General features: G+C 46.9%; 1 protein-coding gene across 1 annotated transcript; it reads right to left on the bottom strand.

Moving 5' to 3' along the window:
- Window positions 1-1,797: 1,797 nt before the first annotated feature.
- Window positions 1,798-20,156, bottom strand: LOC144162305 (nuclear pore glycoprotein p62-like). Its single transcript, XM_077692782.1, has 9 exons — window positions 20,024-20,156; window positions 18,039-18,092; window positions 15,704-15,853; window positions 14,312-14,366; window positions 12,060-12,150; window positions 10,192-10,418; window positions 5,132-5,243; window positions 4,348-4,414; window positions 1,798-1,941 (listed from the first exon to the last, which is right to left on the bottom strand). Exons 2-9 carry the CDS (start codon window positions 18,085-18,087, stop codon window positions 1,865-1,867), a joined length of 828 nt encoding a protein of 275 aa, XP_077548908.1. The 5' UTR covers window positions 18,088-18,092; window positions 20,024-20,156; the 3' UTR covers window positions 1,798-1,864.
- Between the last annotated feature and the right edge of the window lies 1 nt (window position 20,157).

Below are 20,157 nucleotides of genomic sequence, written 5' to 3' on the forward strand. Positions count from 1 at the left end.
CGAAAGCTTTCCGACATCGAAATGGCATCAAAACTGTGTCGAAACTTTCGATAAAAGTGCGTCCAACCCGTCAGCGATCCCTAGTTCTACTAAAGTGGCTCACGCATAAAGGCTTCACCGTGAAATTCCAGTGGATGCTGTCGCACGTCGGTGTAGTGGGAAACATACATGTTGACGGCCTGGCCAAGGACGCCTTATCATCTACAGGGACGATGCAGGCGTGCTGCAATTTCCGACACATACAGAAACAGACTGTTCGCGAGCACTTCAGGCAGCTGTGGTGACCAGCACATCAACCAGTCTTGACGAAAGGCCTGAACAGAGCCGAAGCCTGCCTGCTCCACCGAGTAAGAACAGACTCAGCCCGTACACCAGCTTGGCTACATAAAATCAACATTGCTTCATCCCCTTCATGCAGTGTGACTGGCGACATTACCTACTCACTACATTATGAACTGCTCCAAAACCAACCTTGAGCAAACAAACTTCTTCCGTGATCTCCAGAAGCTCGGAGTGCCCCATGCTACATCAGAGGACATTATTTTTTCTAGGAACCACTGGATTGTGCGTGAAGTGTCTCATCTCCTGCTGGAATTCTTGCAATCCACAGGACTAAGTCAAGTGTGGTGACATTGTGTGTCTCTTATAATTGGACGAAGTGAGGTGTGGCGACATTGCCAGGGATGATTAGGCGGAGCAATTGCCGGTAGTCATGTAAGGCTAAGTCCACCTCATCCAACAATACATACTACTGCTACTACTTCTTGTATACTGATACGCGGTTTATTAGATGAAGCTACACTATTGTACTCCATGATGAATGTGTGTACGGTCTTGTCTAGATTTGTTCCTTTTTGGCAATTTTTCAGTAACCGTCTTGGACGGAATGAGAGTCTGGTTTCATGCACACGCGTTGTGTCCAGAGATCTTATTGGAGCTTTTTGATCGACCAACTGGTCTGTGGGGAAATGCACTTGGTGTTTGGACAGAACACCATCAGTCCAACTAAGAAAGCTTTCGCTTCAAAAACAAGTTACAACAAAGCCATTGTCAATTTGTGCACCACTTGCAAAAAATGCAGTCGTCGTGGATATTAGTGGGCTTTCGAATGTCAAGCTTCAGTGCAGGGCCGCAAAGCAACAAGAACAAAATGCTGATCCATGCGGCAAAAGAAATTATCGTTAAGGCTGTCCCACATGACGATATGTACGTCCCAATCCTGCAGACGGCAAAACATCTTGAGCATGATGATAACTCAGCTAGGATCTATTATTAACAACAAACTATATTGATCAATACCGATTAAGTGAATATGTCGTTGGGTAAGCCTGCAGACAAAAAGTTAGTGCAGTCAGAAGCTTGCTGCCAAACTCAATTTCTTTGTCCCAAGGACCTGCATCAGCTGATTGTGTCCTGGAATGCAGGTTGGTGCAAGCAGTTAAATTCTGTTAGTGAAACTTGCACGTCTTTTCTTTAATCTGGTACTCGCTCTTGCGCTGGGGTCTGGGACATTTTGGTCTAGGACGTATCGGTGCACAAGCTTTTCGGTGAACGGCTTGTGTGCCCCATTGTTTGAACTCATAAAATGTTGTGGTTTTGATTAATCTCATCACATTCACATTCCGAAGTTGGCTTCCTTACATTACACAAGCGTTCGCAGAGAAGCATTCCCTAGAGGGAGTTTTCGGGTCGGCCTGCTGATTCAAGAGCTGTAGGTGAAAGAAGGTGATGCGAGGGTCTGTTGCAACACAACAAGAAAAAAGCAAGACAGACCAAGTGATGCAAGACAGACCTTGCTGGCAGGCAGAACAAATTGTGAGGATTTATTAAAAAAACATTCCAACATGCGCACGCTTTTTCCGTGTCAGCGTTTGAGCAACGGGTCGTTCCTTTGCTGTTCACAGGTCGCTTCCAGCTCCTGCAGTTTTCGCTGCAGGGCATCTGTTTGAGAAACGGGTGGCAATGCAGAAAAGCGCACCATCAGAATCACAGAAAGGCTTGATTGTCTTGGTTCTCCAAAAAGTAATGTGTGTTCCTGCTTCTGAGAGCTTCACAAAGTCAGGCTTGTGGTTTCAAAGGGGATACAAGGAAAAAATACAACCTTGTTCAATCTGAAAGAAGTGCCTTTGGTAACTAACTCAGCTCCGTTCTAGCCACCAAAGACATTTTTTTAACCAAAAAATAAGAAGACGCAACAAATACTAAAAAACTTTCGAATTTCAGGCAACAGTGATTTATAAAAATGCAGTTATCAGTGTGTTAACAGCACAATGACAGTCAAGTGAATACAACCAAACAGAACCAGAGACCCCACTACCATCTACAAGTCATGCTTCTTGGCGGTGGCTTAGGTCCGCAGCCACCGATTGCACAAACAAGATACTGTGACGTTATAGAGATAGTATCACTGGAAAGTGGCTGGAGACTCGCCCCTGTTAAATTCGTTTTCTTTCATACCTCAACTATTTGTCTGAAGTTCGCAATAAAATTGGTGTCACTGTTATCGGGACAAGGCAGTTTTCTTAGCGAACCCCATGTACCACATTTTCGCGCGTATAACCCGCCCCTGCATATAACCCGCACCTCCCCTTTCAGCCCACCAGAAAAGAACAAAAAAATCCTGGCATATTCCCCCCAGATTTGATACAGGAAAGGCAGCACCAAAGCTGTTCAGATGTCAGAGTGTGCTTTTCCTTGTTTTTTTTTTTCTTCAATGTCCGTGTATGTTTTGCACAATCACTGCCATGGAAGGCTTAGTCAGTGTTACTGCGTGGGAGCGTAACGGCACAATGCGCACTGCCGTGAAGCTGCACTAAAGGAAAAATCCACACCCCTACTTTGCCACTGAAATGTTCACATTTTTGGCGCAGGTTATATGCGTGAAAATACGGTATTTTGTCTTAAAAGACATCTTTGAGGCACCAACACCCGAGCGCTCCGGTGCACCAGTTTTCCTTCCTTGAGCACTTCAATCTCCTCGGAAAAACAAATGACTAACGATGTGCAGCACTTCTTAAAACTGTTATGATTTACAAATTCAAGCGAGAGCACATGATGTGCAACAAATCAAGGCCAGCGATTGTCAGTTCACTCTCCATTTTCCGGCAAACAGACATACTTTAGAGCACGACACTACGGCCTTACTGCTACAACTTATTCCAGAAGTAAAAGGAGGTGTGTAGCGTAAAAGCAGATATTTCACACCAACCTCTTATGAACTGATATGAAGTAGCAGTAAACCACAAAAACGTGAACCAAACGTAGAGTTATGTGTAACAAGCGTCACTACTTTCCAGCGCTGCTGGCCAAGTTTGTGTTGACTTCTTGCTTTTACTTTTTAAATCAAAATGAAGCTATTTTACCCTCTTTTTCTTTCATAGCCTGTTCCACTCAACCTTGCAGTCACTTGTCGGAGATTATGATGGAACAAAACCTCTCTTCAGAGTGGTACAGACTTCATGACAAAAAAGTGCAGTGCCAAAAGCATAAAGAACTTAAGGGGGGACACTGCTCTTAATTAAAACAGCTTCCTTTAATTGTTAAGTAAACTCTGAGGAACTTGTCAGTCTTGCTGCTTTTCCCCCACTGATTATTTTTTGAGTCAGTAAGTTAGTTACAAAGATAATTAGAGGTAATTAGCCATTTTTGGAGGAACAATAGACAAACCAGTGTTCGTCATAAAACTGTAATCTTTATATTTTCGAATACCACAAATGCTGGTGAGTGCAACGAGAGAAACAGTTTTTTCTATGCACCCCTTGGAACTAATTTTACAGCTCATTAAACTTTGGTGTTTGAAATGGGCATTCGAAATGGTTCCTTGCCACTGGTGTCACCAAGGTTTAATGAGCTGCAAGATTAGTTCCAAGCAGTGCATCGAAAAAACTGATTCTCTCATTGCACTCACCAGCGTTTGTGGTATTGGACAATATAAAGATTACAGTTTTATGACGAACACTGTTTTGTCTATTGTTCCTCCAAAAATGGCTAATTACCACTAATTATCTTTGTAACTAACTTACTGACTCAAAAAATAATGCCATATTTGAAATCAGTGGGGGAAAAGCAGCAAGACTGACAAGTTCCTCAGAGTTTACTTAACAATTAAAGGAAGCTGTTTTAAGTGCAGTGTCCCCCCATAAGCCATTCTTGCTTCACCGCTTTACATGCTTTTAAAACAGTACACATTCCAGGCGGTGCTTGTGGAAAAGCGAATCTCTATAGGTGCTCAAAAGTTAGCATAGTGAATGTGTGGATGCTATGCCTGCACCCAGACCGACATCTGCACTGCAAAAGCAGTGCCCAGCCCATCTGCACTGGTAAGGCACTGTTCAGAAAGCGGCTCACCTGAATTGTGGGAGATCCAGCCAAGGGCATCCATGTGCGCGTTCAGTACCTTGGCGATTTGCTGCAGCTGCAAAGTCAAAAGGCGAAGCTGTGGAGGCCAGATTTGTACTTTCCCCCACCCTTTCCACCAAGTCTTTTCGCGATGATGACCACTATGCACACAGCCGAATCACCGGCCCATTAATCACACTAGCGCCACCAAATCGGAGGTGTGATTTTTCAGCACCACTACGAAAGATTTCTGCACATTATTCCACCAAAACTTGCCAGTGTACTAGGCAGGACCAAAAAATTATTATCCCTTCCTAAAAAAAGTTGAGAAAAGTGTGAAAGCTAAAGTGCATCTAATCGATCATCAAGCCTTCAATAGCCCAAATCGAAAATGAAGAACGAACACATGCGAAGATTTTTCGCACACTAAGTGAACGTGTCTACAAATGATCTAAATGTATACCAATACATGGTTTATGAGATAAAGGTTACTGCTGAACTCCTTCTTTGTGGTCCATGCATGTATTGTCTTATCTACAAGCGTTCCTTTTTGGCGATGTTCAAGTAACTCTTTTGGCACAATGGAAACCTTGTTTCCCACATGACGCGCCATGTGTCCAGAGATCTTATCAGAGCTTTTTGGTCGACCAACCAATCTAAGGGGAAATGCATTAGTTTCTTGACAGAATGACATCGGTCCTACAAAGAAAGCTTTCGCTTTAAAAGATAAAAAGAAGACAACATGAAATCCAGTAACGACGACAGTAACAGCGGAGGGGGGAACATCACTGACCGGCTTGGCCTGTGCGACCCCCGCGTTGGCAGCGTTCATCTGCTCCACGATGTCGCGGATGTCTCGGGACACGCAGTCCAGCTGGGTGTTGATGTTCTCCGCCATGTGGTAGCTGCAACGGCAAAAGCGACGAGGGACTTGACAATGAACTCTAATGTTTCAAACTAGACCCCTGCAAATGAGCCATAACCTCAACTAGACCGAACTAACTGCCAATTCTATCGAGCCATAACTGCCCAAAATGGTATTTATTTTTGAAAAGAAACGGATAGAATTCCCTGATATAGGCGCTTTGCGAGCGTAAAATAAGTCAATTAATGTATGGGTGATAGCGCCTGTGTCGTCCTCAGAGTAATTGTGTTTGTTTGTTCCTCCTTTCCAAAAGGACACAGCGCCATTTTGCAATGGTGGGGGCAAATTTACGGGTACGCAAGGGTCTCGTCGACTCTTTCCCGTTTCATGTAGTTAACGTCTGTCCTCCGACATTCGCAAAACGGCAGGCAACTGCACTCATAGGTCAGAAAAGTGCAAACTGTTAGAACAATGTTTTTACCACGTCTCACGCTCAAGCCATGGTCATGGCAACGATGTTCGGTGGAACTAGGCAACGGCTGCTGATTATTGCATTCCCAGATGAAATCCGCAAGCAGAGATAACTATGGCATTGCTTACTGCAAGACAAAGGCCCATATTGTTTTTTTGTTTTTTTTTGTGTGTGTAAAGCACGCGTCTTACACCGTGTGCAATCTGACAGCAGCGTCCACACTAGGAGTGATTCGTTCTTCCACCACCAGGGGCCGGCTATGTTCGATCTCGGGGCGAATACACCCAGGATAATGGCCTCATCAAGGGACAAAAAAGCTCTCTTTAAAGGAGTCATGAAGAGAAAATGCAAGTTGGTTTTATTCGAAAGATTTCGTGTTTTATAGTGCCCCCAGCGCTTGTCCGGATACAAACGGTGCTTTATTCACTGAGAAATTAAACAATTTAGGTTAAAATTTTGATTTTCCCGCTCAATCGTGCGTTTTCGTGGTCCCAAATGACATCACAGGAACCGACCGCTCTGCAGCCTAGAGTACCTTCATTCACGCATCCGCCGTACAGGGTAGAGACACGTATACGCTGGCGCCGCCATTTTCGGTTGCTCGCTCGCCGCCGAACCAAGTCATTGTGTCAAAACCGCGCTAAAATTATCGCCGCAACGCGGTTTACTGAAGAAGTTTGAATCATATTGTCTGTTTCGCGTTGCTAGGTCTCGTGGGAAACGAAAAGAATAACGCGTTGAGCCCGTTGGCCCAATTGCGGCGCCACGGGACCGTTCAAAGGTTGTCTCCACCCTGTACAGCGGTGTTGGTTTGTTCCCGCGTTTCTTTACGTTCCGTAACCTAGATGGCGCCACCATACCGTGGCAAGCGTTTGGTTTGTTTTTGCCCGCATTTAAACCTGGCTTGTTTTTGTTCTGGGAGAAAATATTCGTTCCTTGAAACAGTGCTCGCTTGACAAATGGGGTCACGTAAGACACCGTTGCTTGCGCCAATCGGCCAGTGTCGTCTGAGACAACCCCAAGCCCCGTAGTGCTGTGCAGCTAAACCAAGCATGCTGTGCGCAGTACAAACAGCAGAACGCATCAGTACTTCTATGTTTACATGTGCTTTCGTAGCTTCCACTGTTTGTCCCATCATTCTTATTGCTTTGTAAAGAATGTGCCCTAAATTTAAGCGCAAATCGCTCGTTCGTCTAGTTTGTAAGCTCTACCTAATTTGCGTCTGCTTCTGCCAGCCTCCGCCAATCGCAGAGCTTAGCTCATGTGACATCATAGGTTCTGTTGCGGGAAATGAGCTGGTGGGTCGCATGACCATTCCTGTTTTTCCTAATTATGTAGCTTATTTGAGCGAAGTTTACGTTAAAAGTGGTGTCAGTATGATTCTAACGACACAATCTTTTGAATGAACCAAACTTGTGTTTTCTCTTCATGGCTCCTTTAAGGGGGGACACTGGTCTTAAACCTATCTTCCTTGTTTTTTCACCAACTGCAATGAAACTTGACTCCCTGGTGTAGTTTGCTGTCCTGATCTCAAATCTGCACTTATTTTGTTCCTGTGCCAATTAGTTTTTAGTATAATTAACATTAATTAGTGATTTTTTGCGTAATTAGTAGAAAAAAGCCTAACTAACTGAAAGTTGTTTTCTTCACACCAAAATGTACTAGAAAGCACAAGGAACACAATGCTAGGAGTACTTTTTTGATAAGGCCACAAGTAGTGATTTTATGGCAGTTTAAAGTTTGTTGTTCAAAACTTGGCACCATGAGGTCTGGTTCAGAGTGAAATAAAAATTTTTTGACGCATATAATAAAAATTTTGTTCCTACCATTGTGTGCTTTGCACATTCTGCTCCATGGCACAACAAAAATTATAGTTTTGTGTGCCCTGAGAGCTGAGAAAGCTCTTCCGCAAGTTTGCAAACAGGCCAAAATTAGTGTTTTGAGAAAATGAAGAAAGAAACAGTAGACTCATTTTCAGTGAGAACAACAACAAAATTGTAGTGTATTTACACTGGTACGGAGTCAGTAGCTACCAGGCACATAATCTGTTTGACTGGAGGCACCGGAGTGGCGCTTCTTGAAAAGAGGCGGATCCTCGACGGCGGTCTTTTTCTGCCATACGCTTCGTGCTGGCAAGCCCAGGGTTCAGGTCAAGTTGCTTTAGAATGGAAGCCGAGGCTCTTTCGTTGCCTGCGTTAAACTTCAGCACCGCCTCAGCCACAGCAGCTTGCACAGTGAACAGCGACGCGTGCTTTTCCTTGGGTGCCAGGGCCCATATCATGGAGTGGAGGGACTCATTGGAGTTCTGCGTTTTGCCTTGCAGGCAGCGCTGCAGGACCTTTTCGTCCGAAAGACGCTCGTACACAGGTAGAAGAGCCTCGCACACGTGAGGTGGCAGGTTGTATCTGTGTTTTGGTGTGGGCACCCCCTTCGCCTTGGCAGCATTCTGCCAGCACCACGAGTCCGGGCCTGGTGGGCAGAGGCTGTGGTTGGACACGGTGTCGTTTGAAGTGATGTAGTGGTAGATGGCCATCACCGCTTTGTGCATGGCCCTGACGTCGCCACTGTGCGATTTCAATGCCCAGCCATAATAAGAACTGAGCTTAGTGACAAGGTCGCCAGTTAGCTGACCCTTGCCACCGAGCCTCTCAGATGCCGAACCCGTACCTTTTGCAAGCAGGTTACGCAGGGTGGTGCCCATCCTCTTCTTCACATGATTGACACAGTCTTCCTTCTTGATTGGAATATAACCGTACACCTTGGCACCCACCAACGCCAAGTAGGTGCGGCTGTCGCCGTCTGACAGAATTGTGGTGTACCTCAGTTTGTGCCGCTGCAGTGACCTCTCAAAGAGGATGAGACCGGCCTCCACCTCCATCTCACCAGCCTTCTTTTCAGTGTTTTTTTGACAGACGTGATTGTCTTTCCAAGCTTGGTAAGCTGGGTCGCCTACCTTTGGCCCGCGCTCGCACCCAGCACAAAAGTTGCTCAGCAAGTCTAGAACTAATCCCGTAAAGAGTTCGATAACCACGCCGACGCCGATGTGAGACGAGTGGCCTCGCGTCATCCACGACCCGTCGTACGTAACACAAATATTACCGGGGTTGTCCAGTTGCAGATCGTCGTAGAGCTTTCTCACTGAATGCGCACTTTCGGCCATCACGTTGTCGGCAGCGCAAGTCGCAGCGGGTGCAAGTTTCTCCTTCACGTAGCCTTGCCCCGTTTTGGTGTGCAGCCCGCGGTGAGAAATGTTCATTGTAGCAAACACATCGTTCAGCGCGGTTTGGCGATTTCCCGTAGCCTGCATCGCTCGCGCGGCGAGAACGTTCATGATAAACGGATTAACTTTCTTATCGCTGTTCACGCGGGGAGAGCTCCACTCCGAGGCAACATCACCGCAGGTCGCACACGCGATAACCATCTTTACGGAAAGGCCGTACGCCCGCTCGCCGGTTCTAAATGTCACGCTGTCACAGCAAACGCTCCACTTTACAGCCTACAGCAACACGTTGACGCAGTCCAAACTCGCAATCACGAAGCTGCTCTCGTCAGGTGGGCCGGGAGGAGTGTCGTCGGCGCTCGTGAACAAGTTGGATTTCCGCTCAGTTGCAGAAGTTGAAGAAAGCGCTTTCAACTGTTCTCGTGCAACCACCTCTCTCTGCAGCAAATCTTCAGGTTGCAGCATCACTGTGTCGCGTCTCATACGGCCACTTTCCGACGCATTTCCGCTGACTGGTGGGGCCGTTAGGCCTACGTCGGCGGCGGTGGCTTCCGCGCAGCTCGGCGCAGGTAGCGCGTCAGGCCCGGCGCTTTCCTCCGCAACTGCAGGACTCTTGTGGAAGTTGTACAACAACCGCTTCGCTTTTTTCCCAAACTTGTGCCTCGTAGCAAACTTTAGCTGGGCCTTCGGCATGGCTCTTTGCTTGTCATGCGAACACGATAAGCAAAATGGAGCCGCCTCGGATGCGCTCGCACTGCCAGAGCAGACGATGCAAACCAGGCTCTGCCAATCAGGAGACGAGATTTGGTCACCTGCCTTCTCTCGGCGAATGGGATCGCTAGTTGCGGGGGTTTTTGGCGCCGTTTTGCTATTCGGCCAATGTCTGCACGGGGGCAGTTGTGGCGCGAAAAAAAAGAAGAAAAGCCGCTTTTTCAAACGATACCGAGGTTGCCGCGATCAGGCATGCGGTACGACCGCCGTGCAACGCGAAAGTAGGGCCATTTTTGCATCGGCTTCAGCAAAAATTCAGCTCCCATGCACTTTGTAAATTAATATAACGTTTTAAATACTGGTTCACGAGACACAAAACTTCGCAGATAGAGAGAATAATAGTTGCGGAATTCGAAAATCTTATTTTCAAAAAATCGACTTTTTTGCGATTTTTTTCGTCCCAAAGACCCGCGTCCCCCCTTAAGCCGCAATTCATAAGCAATTTAGGGCACTGTATTCATGTCCGAAATAAACCATCTATCTTTCCTAGAAAGGCCCCTCCCTTCCCCAGTCGAGTGTACGCACGTGTGCTCGCGCTCGAGGTCGGCGTGCTGCTGCACGGACAGGGGCGGGGCCGAGCGCAGGGCCTCCTCCAGGGGCGCCAGCAGCCGCTCCAGCTCCCCCTGCTGGGCACCCACAAAGTCCAGCTCGTGCTCCAGCCGCCGCTGGTCCAGCTCCGCCCGCTCCACCAGCGCGCTCAGCTGGCACACGCGCTCGGCACTGCCCAGCAGCAGCCGGTCCCACGCGTTCACCTGCACGAGCAGAGCGAGCAAATTACCACGATAGGGGCTCGCACGTCCTGTGGGAAGTCAGACCCGAGGAAAGTGCTTCCTCGTCATTCCAATGTGCTCGAATTGAAACCTGTGGCTCCTCAGGCTGTCAGTATTGCAGTAGACCCCATTTGCGACTGTCTGAGTGCACACTATCCTCAGCTGACAGGAGCACTTGTGGGCTTCCCACAAGCACACAGGTGCAGCTAAGCCTTTTTTGGGGGCTTCATTTTTCCTCACCCCCATCAATTTTTTTCTACCCCACCTCTTGACCCTTTAACCCTTTGAGGGTCGAATTTTTTCGCCAAATGCGACCTCCCAGGGGCGATTTTTTTTATTGCTGATTTAAATTCTTCGGCTGAATCTATTTTGAGAAAAAATTATAGTATTTTTTTAGGGTGACCATAAAGTGACAAAAAAATCGTTTATGTTGTTACATATATGTGGTTTATTCATGAGTAACACAAGAAAAATTCTAAATAAAAACGAGAGAGTAACAAGCCGCCACCTTTTGAGTGAATCAAAATCATAGACATCAGTTTCGCGGGCGCAAAAAGCGGGAAGCACACGGAGGAGGATACAAAAACCAGCCGCTGCGCGCGCGGGCACGCGCGGCCGGATGCGGGAGTGATAGACGGCCCACCGTTCATAAAATACAAAAAAAAAGGGGGAAAAGAGCCTCATCAGTTTCGCAGGTGCCCTTGGTCTGTGGCAGGTGCAAGCGAGAAGCGCCCGGGTACCCAGTGGGCGATACCCAGGGCGCCCCTTGTTAGCGGATGTGCAAATGATAGCCGGCGCGCCGCTGATGTAAATCATAAAAAAATAAAAAGAAGAGCCATCGGCACAAGAAAAAATTTAACATATTTCCGAAGTGTGGCACATGCCAAGCAAGAGAAGCTGGCGAAAAAGGTGCGCTTTTTAAAGATACAAGCAGTGCCGTACGTGTACGTCATTGACCATTTTTAAAGTGTTTGCCGATGCCGTACTTGTACGGCCGTGACCCTCAAAGGGTTTAGCCTACAAACCCCCATCCTGTGGCACAACCAGAAATTACAACTGCCAAGAAAGAGCTTTGGGAAAGACACGCTGCAAGTGCCCAAAGCACAGCCTTTCACTCTATGGATTCTGTCTCAGCGACCTGTTCTTTGAAGGCCCCCTGCGGATGAGCCTATAGGCATTGCGATATATTTAGCCTCCCGATGTGGTCAAACTACAATAAGTGGTTGCACTTTCGCTACACTCACAGTTGCACTTTCGCTACACTCACATTTTGTGCCCATGTGCGTTTTTTATTTATTTTTTTAAGCCCAGCAAAACAGCACCTTCTTACTCTCATTCATGTTCTAGAGTACCCTCTCCTCTCCTCTCATTTCAGTGATTACGAGGCTAACACAATACGTATATTTAAAGCAGCCAATCAAAGGAAAGTTGCTGAAGCTTTCTTCTTTTGAGAGAGCCACCAGATGCTTGGTTTTAATGATTTCAATGTCAGAGACCCAAGAAACAATGATTCCCGCACGCCGTTTTAAATTACCCACTGTTCGGAAAACCTCAACGGCATGGGAGCCTCGCGGCACATGTGGCTGGCGCATACACCTTGCCTCCACCGGGTGTCTCACTCACCTGGGTGGCCTGGTTGACAAAGCTCGCCTCGAGCTCCTCAAGCTCCAGCTTCCACTGGTTCACGGACTCCTCCAGCAGCCGGTAGTGCATCCTGGAAACACCCAATCCGATCCGGCTTTCAGCCCTACTACCTAATCCGCCTCCGAAATCATGCCCTCTGCCACCAATCTGATGTAAGGACGTTACCGCATTACATGCCCACAACGCAAAACAGCGTCCTCACCACCAGGTGGCGCTACAAGTAAGTGTTGAAGAAATAACCAGAACACGACATCGCTCACCACACTGCTTCATTCACTCACAGTTTCAGTTAAAACTGGAGCTCAGAGTGCAGAGCTGTCAAGTGCTACCGTATTTTCACGCGCATAACCCGCCCCTGCACATAATCCGCACCCCCACTTTCAGCCCGCCGGATTAAAAAAAAAAAAAAAAAAAACCCTTGCGTCACTGCCCGCACATTTGATTGATACAGGAAAGGCTGCACCAAAGCAGCACATCACATACCAAAGCAACAGATAAAAGCAACACATCACATACTATGTAGACAGAAAAAGCGTATAGTTAGTAAGTAGAATACACTAACCACAAGGCGAAAGTCATAATTCACTAATGAAATTCAGTTGTTCGAGTGCGCTCGTCCTTGTTTTTCCTTCCTTGTCCGTGTATATTTTGCGCAATCGCTGCCATGGAAGGCTTAGTCAGTGTTACTGCGTAGGAGCTTCACAGCACAATGCACACTGCCGTGAAGCTGCACCAAAGGAAAAAAACCTCACGTATTATCCACACCCCTACTTTGCCACTGAAATTTTTGCATTTTTGGTGCGTGTTATACGCACAAAAATATGGTACTCCGACCACTCGAGCCCTTCGAGGCTCTTAGATGTCCGATGCATACAAGCGTTTTCACACTTTGCCAAGATCAAAAACATTGCTTCTGCAGCCAGAAATTGAACACTGTGTGTATTAACACAGCAGCTATGCCACTACAATGTGAGCCACCAAGATTTTCAACCAATCGTGGCTATATCATTCAATCAGTCAACACGTACAACATTAAGTCCTGAACTCACAATGTATTGCTGCTTACAGTACGATAAACAGAACAATTTAAACACTTTCCGCATGCCTGAGACCCTTGACTGCCTTTGTCATGTTGAACAGCACAATACATCAGTTGTCCCTTGCACTGCTTGTGTGTTCTGCTCCCAAAATACAAGCTCCCACTTTGAGACAGAGCTGACGTGGTCCTTAAAGGGGCCATGCAGACAAAATACAAGTTTGCTTTATTCGAAAGATTTCGTGTGTTATAGTGCCCCCAGTGCTTGTCCGGGAGCAAACGAGGCCGGCCGTATTCCCTGAGAAATAAATCAATTTGAATTAAAATTTTCATTCTCCCGCCAAATTGCGTGTTTTCAGGACGTCAGCAATGAAGTCATAAGTGCGCGTATTCAAACGAACTTCCACTGCGTAATTCGGATCTGCAGCCTTGCTTGCCTTCAGTCCTTCCAGGTGGCGCCGGCGCTACCATAGTCAGCCACAGACCGTTGTCCGCCGTTGCTTTGTTTTTGACCTTATTTGCACCTGGCTTGTTTTAGTTACCACAAAAAAAAAACTGTTTCGTGAAACATGGGGTATCCTCGACCAACAGGGTCACGTAAGACAGCGTCGCTTACGCCAATCAGCCAGTGTCGTGTAAGACAACTCCAAAGTGGCGGACTGCTGTGGAGCTAAAGAAAGCATAGTGCACCCAGTACCAACAGCAGTGTGCATCCGCACTTCTAATGTCTACATGTATTTTCATAACTTCATTGTTTACCCCACCATCCTTACTGCTGTAAAATGAATATGCATTACATTCAAGTGCAAATAGCTCATTCGGCAAGCTTACACGTCGTGCCTAATTTGCATTTGCTTTTGCCGACCTCAGCCAATCGCACCGCCGGGCATATATGACATCATAGGTTCTGTTGTGGGAATTGGCTAGTGGGTCACATGGCCATTCCTTTTTTTCCTAAATATGTAGCTTATTTGAGCGAAGTGTGCATTAAAAGTGGTGTCAGTATTCTAACTAAACAATTTTTGGAATGAACCAAACTTGTGTTTTGTCTGCATGGCCCCTTTAAGTCACTTTGTCGAATTGGGTGCGTCGCCAAATCGGGATGAGTCTGCCGTTATTGTCAGAAATCGAAATTTTCTTGTGTTACTGGGTTTCAAAGGCCGTTCCAAAGCCTTTCCGCAACTCAGCCACTTACGTTGACGATGGCGTGGTCGTCGTTGAAGTTGCCGCAGGGGCCTGTGTAGTGGACGCTGCACGAAAGAGCAACCACATTGAGTCAACTGCAACATCTGCTACACTTATAAAGTTCACAAGCTTGGCACTTAGTCTGTCGAATTTTTTCACCATGTGCGGTAAAACAACGAGCCTGATCCGTTTTTCCTTAATTCCATTATGATCCCGTGTTCAAACCAGCCTAAGCAAAGAAAAAAAAATGTGTTCATGTACTCAGGGGCATTACCACGAATGCCCACATGTCCAAGAGCACTACAGCTACTCTGCTTCAATTTATTTCAACACAAATTCACTATCAGACCAGCAAAGCGCGAGGTTGCTGCAACCAAAAAGACAAAGGCTGAAAGGCAATTGCAATCTGTGCTGCTCTGAACATGACTACAGACTCTGCACCATAGTTATAAAAAGACTTGTGGTCGCTGACCAAAGGGTAACGAACCTTTGGTTGTAGTTGGGTGAGTTGGCGCATTGCGTAAATTCAACGAACAGCGCTAACACAGGACAGGGTGAAGAGTGAGCAGTGCCAGTGATAATACTCTGTCCTGTCTTAGCGCTGTTTAATTTATACATCCCAAACACCTGCCCACTGAGGCATGCCTCTTAAGGGGCACTCACCTTGACCCATCGGACTAAGAAACCATCGTGCATCAATACAAAAAGCTTTGCAGACCCATGAAAATGTTCCTCATGGTCTACCTTGCCTATTTTGGAAGTACATCACTTATGTACTGAAATGAAAACTGAAATTCTCGTCGGAGGGACAGCTAGCGCTACCTAGTGGAAACTAGCGTAACTAAAACGTGCTTCTTGTTTATTTTTCATTTCAGTACAGAAAGGACACATTAATAGAACAAGCAAACTTGGCCATTAGCAACATTTTCAAGTTTTCATATTGGTGCACAGCAGTTTCTAAGCTTGCAGACCGTGAATCAGCAAGTCCTACAGTAGTGTGACAAGGCCAGTCCCCCTTAAAGGGGCCACGAAGACTAAATACAACCTGAATTTGAAATACAACCTTCAGTACCTCCCTCAGCTCCATTGCGACCAAGGAAGGTGACAAAAATAACGCAACAAGTATCGAAGAAACTTCAGATATCACACTGCAGTGATGGCAGCACTGAAAACATCAATATCAGCGTCTTCCCCCTAGCATTCAAGTGATGTGACCAAATGAATCTAGAGGCCCCACTATGATTGTCCAGTAATGTCTGTTGGCTACAGTTTCGGCACCATCTGCCCTCCTCAATATCGCCATTATTTACTTCAAGTCTGCGAAAAAAACTGGCCTCATTGTCACCAGGACAGAGCGTTCGAACATTGCCCTCCACCCCCTCAGCCGGAGACCCGGGCTTACCTGTGGTGGCAGCGGCTGCCGAGGCGGCCGGGGTGGACATGGTGGACGGCTGGGTGCCCGGCACCACCGACACCGTCTGCGGCTGCTGCTGGCCCAGAAGGGAGAACGTGGTGGTCGTTGGCTTGGCAGCAGGCGTCCCAAACGAAAACGCTGCACACACACACACACACACACCATGGCAGGCTGCCCAAGGTGGCACGATCACAGCCACTTCCTTTGCTGCAGTGGCTGGCCTTCTCAAGAGCCACAACTGCCCACTACCCCCCTAAAAATTTCATACTCGGGGGGTTTTAAAGTGCCAATGCTACACCTGGGTTACGAGGCACGCTGTGCAGGCTCTGGATTAATTTCCACCACTGGGGAACTTTTTTCGTGCGCCACAATCCCACAAAAGCAGCCAGTGTGACCAGGATTGAACCCATTTCCTTGGGCTCAGCAGCCCAATGTCTTAGGGCCTGAGTATCACACAAGCAGACACACAGACAACAGCCACAATAACCTGCCTACATTAAAGCGTTCCATTTGCACCAAATAGAAGCGATAGTCTTTCGAGTGTGACTGGCTACAGAAGCGCGTGGCTCTTTCTGTAAAAACAGTGGGGTGAAAGAAATTAGTACCTTTCCGCCCCCTCCCTCTACAACCCCACATGTTGAATGCCTTCACTCTACAAGCACTTTGCGAGTTCCACGCACACAGTCGCCACAGGCCTCACAACTTTGCTAGGCCTAGTCCCTCATTTCTCCGCATTGGCTGGGGTACGAACAGAAGCAGGCGCTGATTTCCGGATGGACAGCGCTGAGAACGAACAGCAGCCGCACAGTGCAGGTGGCTGCCCCCCTAAGCAAAGCCTCACGAGCAGGCATATACCCAACTAGGGGATTGGCCGAACGGTCAAGCTCTTCCTCCTCCTTCTCTGCTGCATCATTTCCGCTAATCTAGCCAATAGATGAACTGCGGGGTGGACAGGCGGTAGGGGTGATGGCCCGAAAAATGACGCATACCCACTTAGGGGGATTGGCCAAGAAGAAATGTTTTCATTACAATCAATCATGCGAGGCAAAATAATGGAGCAGAAGAAAGAATTTGGTCTAGGGTAATGAGAGCGAGATAGAGAAAACAACAACAGAGAGAAGAGTAGGAAAACTATAGTAAAAGTCAGCCTAATTGGAATGCTTTTAACACTGCAGACGAGCTGTCTCCGAAATGAAGGAGTGGATGGTGTTGCACACGTCCCTATGGCATCGGCCCAGCCTAGTCCCCCCAAACGACAAAAGCACGGGTACAGTCAAAGGCAGTCCAAGACGCAGCAGGGGAATCTCCAGCAGCCTTCTCCGATGGTTAGAAAATCGGCGGCAAAAAAGAAAGAAATGCTCTTCGGATTCAATTGGACAGGCATCATACAGGAAATATTTGTCCTCTTTCACTACTTTCCCGTGCCCATCTTCTTAGGGGCGAAGCCCCTAAAAGGCGTGTCCCCTGTTGTCACGGTTAATCAAGTTGTCAAACAATGGTCAGAAAACAAGTGCATAATGGATAAAACCAGTTCGAAATAAACAAACACGATTTAAAATAATTTACAATACAGGAATAATCAGGATTTAATTGCAATAATAACAGAAATTTGTTAAATCCCGTCTCGAAATTGGTTTCAAACGCCAGGTTTCCTCCTGTAAAGCTTACTTCTTAGCATGCTGTGACGTGAAGACAACTTACAGCCAGTGTGTCTCATTTAGTTGCTTACATCCGGTTCAGCGCAAGAGAGGGCACCACCTCCTCAGCAAGCGCGCGATTGCTCCTCCCACTGGTGCCTAATCAGCGCATGCCGTGTGGCAAGAGAGACTTACAATCTTTGAATACACAGATACACTGCATGATTTGCTCCTCCCTAGGTTTCCCATTACTAGAGATGGCCCGGGATTTTTTTCATTTCCTTCTTATGTCAGGTGCTACTGGAGGTACAGTTGCGCAATTCTGGTGGAGCAGATCAGATTAGGCATCGCTGGACCAGCCAAACCCCGTGTTTACTTATATATTTACTTAAGTACCACGTCATTAGAATGGTGCTCACAACAAGGCAAATCAAACTACGAAAGAACACAATGAAGGTCGCACTCAGTTGCACGCTGGCCTCACTGCAGTTCTGTTGCTGACCAAGCAAGCTTACTCCCGGTGGACCACTCTTGCTCAGTGAACATATGCAGCAACAGCGATTAACATGACCGCAGGATTCTTTAGGTGACCGCAGCCCTCCACCTGCCAGGGCTTTACTGTGTGGGCGACCCCAGCTGCTTATAAACCAGCGAGCATCCTTTCAGGCATGCCAAAACGAACTCACCCGTGGTCGTTGGACCGGTGAAGCTGAAGTTGAACGGGGTGGTTGTCATTTTTCCTGTACAGAAAGGTCAAGGGGTCACTTTAATAGACGGCTCACATTCTGTTCTGAGATAGGTACAAGACCAGCACCTGCTGTGAGGCACAAAGTGTCAGTTGAACGTGTTAGTTTGTCGTGCCCCACCTCTAAACTGACCTAAAAGTCACCAAACCATCATTATTTATGAAAAGAACGCATAGGATTGGGCTAAGAGAACATTTACAGTAAAAAGATTACCTGCATTGGGAATAAAAATTTAGCCCTCCTAGGGTTCGAACTCCGGTCGTTCATGTCAAAACCCACGATTCTATTCCTTGGCTAATGTGCTCGAACAGATGAGTTTGTTGTAGCAGCTGGTAAAAAGATTAGAAGGAATGTTCCAAGGTATGCAGTACATGGCGCTGGGCGCGCATAGGAAATGCTGGTCTTGAACCTTCAAAGGAATGGAATCTTGCCTCATGGAGCTTGTCCATGGAGACACATTCAGTGTACGTATTTCTAGGCTTATCCTCCTTGAGCCTCCTAATTTAGTGAAATGCAAGGCCCCGAAATTCCCGACACATGCTAAGACAAACCATAGCACGAAATAATCTATGTTTACAAGACCTAAACAATTTAGTAAGGACTGCTTCAGTGCACCTTCAGTCAGTCTACCCGTGCAGATAGCATTTTTACATGGCCATGTTTAGACGAAGGAGACTCCCGCAATAGGCTAATTTTGCTTTTTTTTTCCTTCTAAAGCACGTGTTTCCCTCACTGCTTTTAGCCATGACCCATTTTTGTGTGCACATAACTGTATACCCTCCGCATCTATTTCCCACACTTACCGTTTTAGTAGGGTGGATTCATGCCTTTGCTGGCATTAGTTCCAATTTTTGGTTGAGAATATATTAGCACCGATCTGATTCATACCATGAATTTGTTATCTGCTACCTACCGTTATACAATGTTTTATTTGTAATGCTTAGACTTGATTGTAGTTATGCCAAAAGAGGTGTTCTGACTGTTGAATGGTAGTAGGAGGTATTGGATGTATAGGATGATAGTAGGAAGTATTTACGGGTGCTGCCGCTTTTTAGAAGAATAAAGTTGGATTTCTGCGCTCGCCCTGTCACCGCCATCTGCATCCTCGTTTAATTGCGAAGTAAGTTTTAGATGTTCACAAACTAACCAGCCAGCAATCTTTGCATTTACCACCACTTGAGAGAGCAGACAAGTCTTGGCTGCAATCATGTTGCAGCCACAGGCTGTTGAAAACGGCGAAAGGGAAGACGACTGCCGATAGCCCCTTTGTAACTGAAGACCTTTCATCGCCCCATGAAGGGACTACCTGGGATTATGGAGTCCCCGATGTTTGTGGTCGCATCACGGGCAGGCACTCGCAGGTACAAAGGAAGCTATGGCTAAATACGGGGGAACATAGTAAAAAAAAAAACAGAGGGTTACCCAGTTTAACCTGGTATAACGTAGCCTAGCCTTCGGGCCTGGAAGCGACGGAGATTACTGCTTAATGTTCGCACAACGATCGCAATACGGCGCAGACTGCTTTCCTCGGGCCTCTTCTATGAACAATCACGGACCCGTCATGGACAGCCCGCAGGTAATCCGAGAAATTACCGACGTGTAAACAACAAACGCCGGATTGTTTAAAGCCCCAAAAGCCCCCTTGTGCAGATGCTTTTCAGGTAGCTGACGTTTGGGAAGCAGTCAGGCTATGCGAATAAGTATTTCATTTATAAACAAACTGATAAGTTTACCCCTTGAAAATAAACAACGCAAACATGGGGTAAAAGGGGAAAGGACAGGAAAAACGTTGCGGGAACGGAAATTAAACACGAAGATGCTCGAGTTCACCGCTATGTATCTCCTCTCACGTGAACCACACACACCAAAGCGTGCGTGCTAGGCTCGTGTGAAGATGATGTAGCTGAGAAGGCAACGGCACTTACTATGAAATAGTCGAAGGCCAACCTCCAAGTAGAGCGAGGAGAACCCACACCTTACTACACCGACAAAATTCAACGGAACTAACGATAAAACGCCAACTTCTACGGCGAAAAACGCGCAGCTATGGTGTTCTTGG

Source organism: Haemaphysalis longicornis, unplaced genomic scaffold (genome assembly GCF_048455015.1).
Source record: "Haemaphysalis longicornis isolate Haplotype H1 unplaced genomic scaffold, Haemaphysalis longicornis Haplotype H1 scaffold_12, whole genome shotgun sequence".
In the NCBI taxonomy this organism is placed as follows: domain Eukaryota; kingdom Metazoa; phylum Arthropoda; class Arachnida; order Ixodida; family Ixodidae; genus Haemaphysalis; species Haemaphysalis longicornis.

Coding starts and splice junctions, on each gene's coding strand:
- LOC144162305 (XM_077692782.1), bottom strand. CDS start 18,087: ATGACAACCACCCCGTTCAACTTCAGCTTCACCGGTCCAACGACCACG. Junction 5,244..10,191: donor GACCTCGAGCGCGAGCACAC/GTGCGTACACTC, acceptor TTGCCGTTGCAG/CTACCACATGGCGGAGAACA. Junction 1,942..4,347: donor CTGGATCTCCCACAATTCAG/GTGAGCCGCTTT, acceptor TTTCTCAAACAG/ATGCCCTGCAGCGAAAACTG.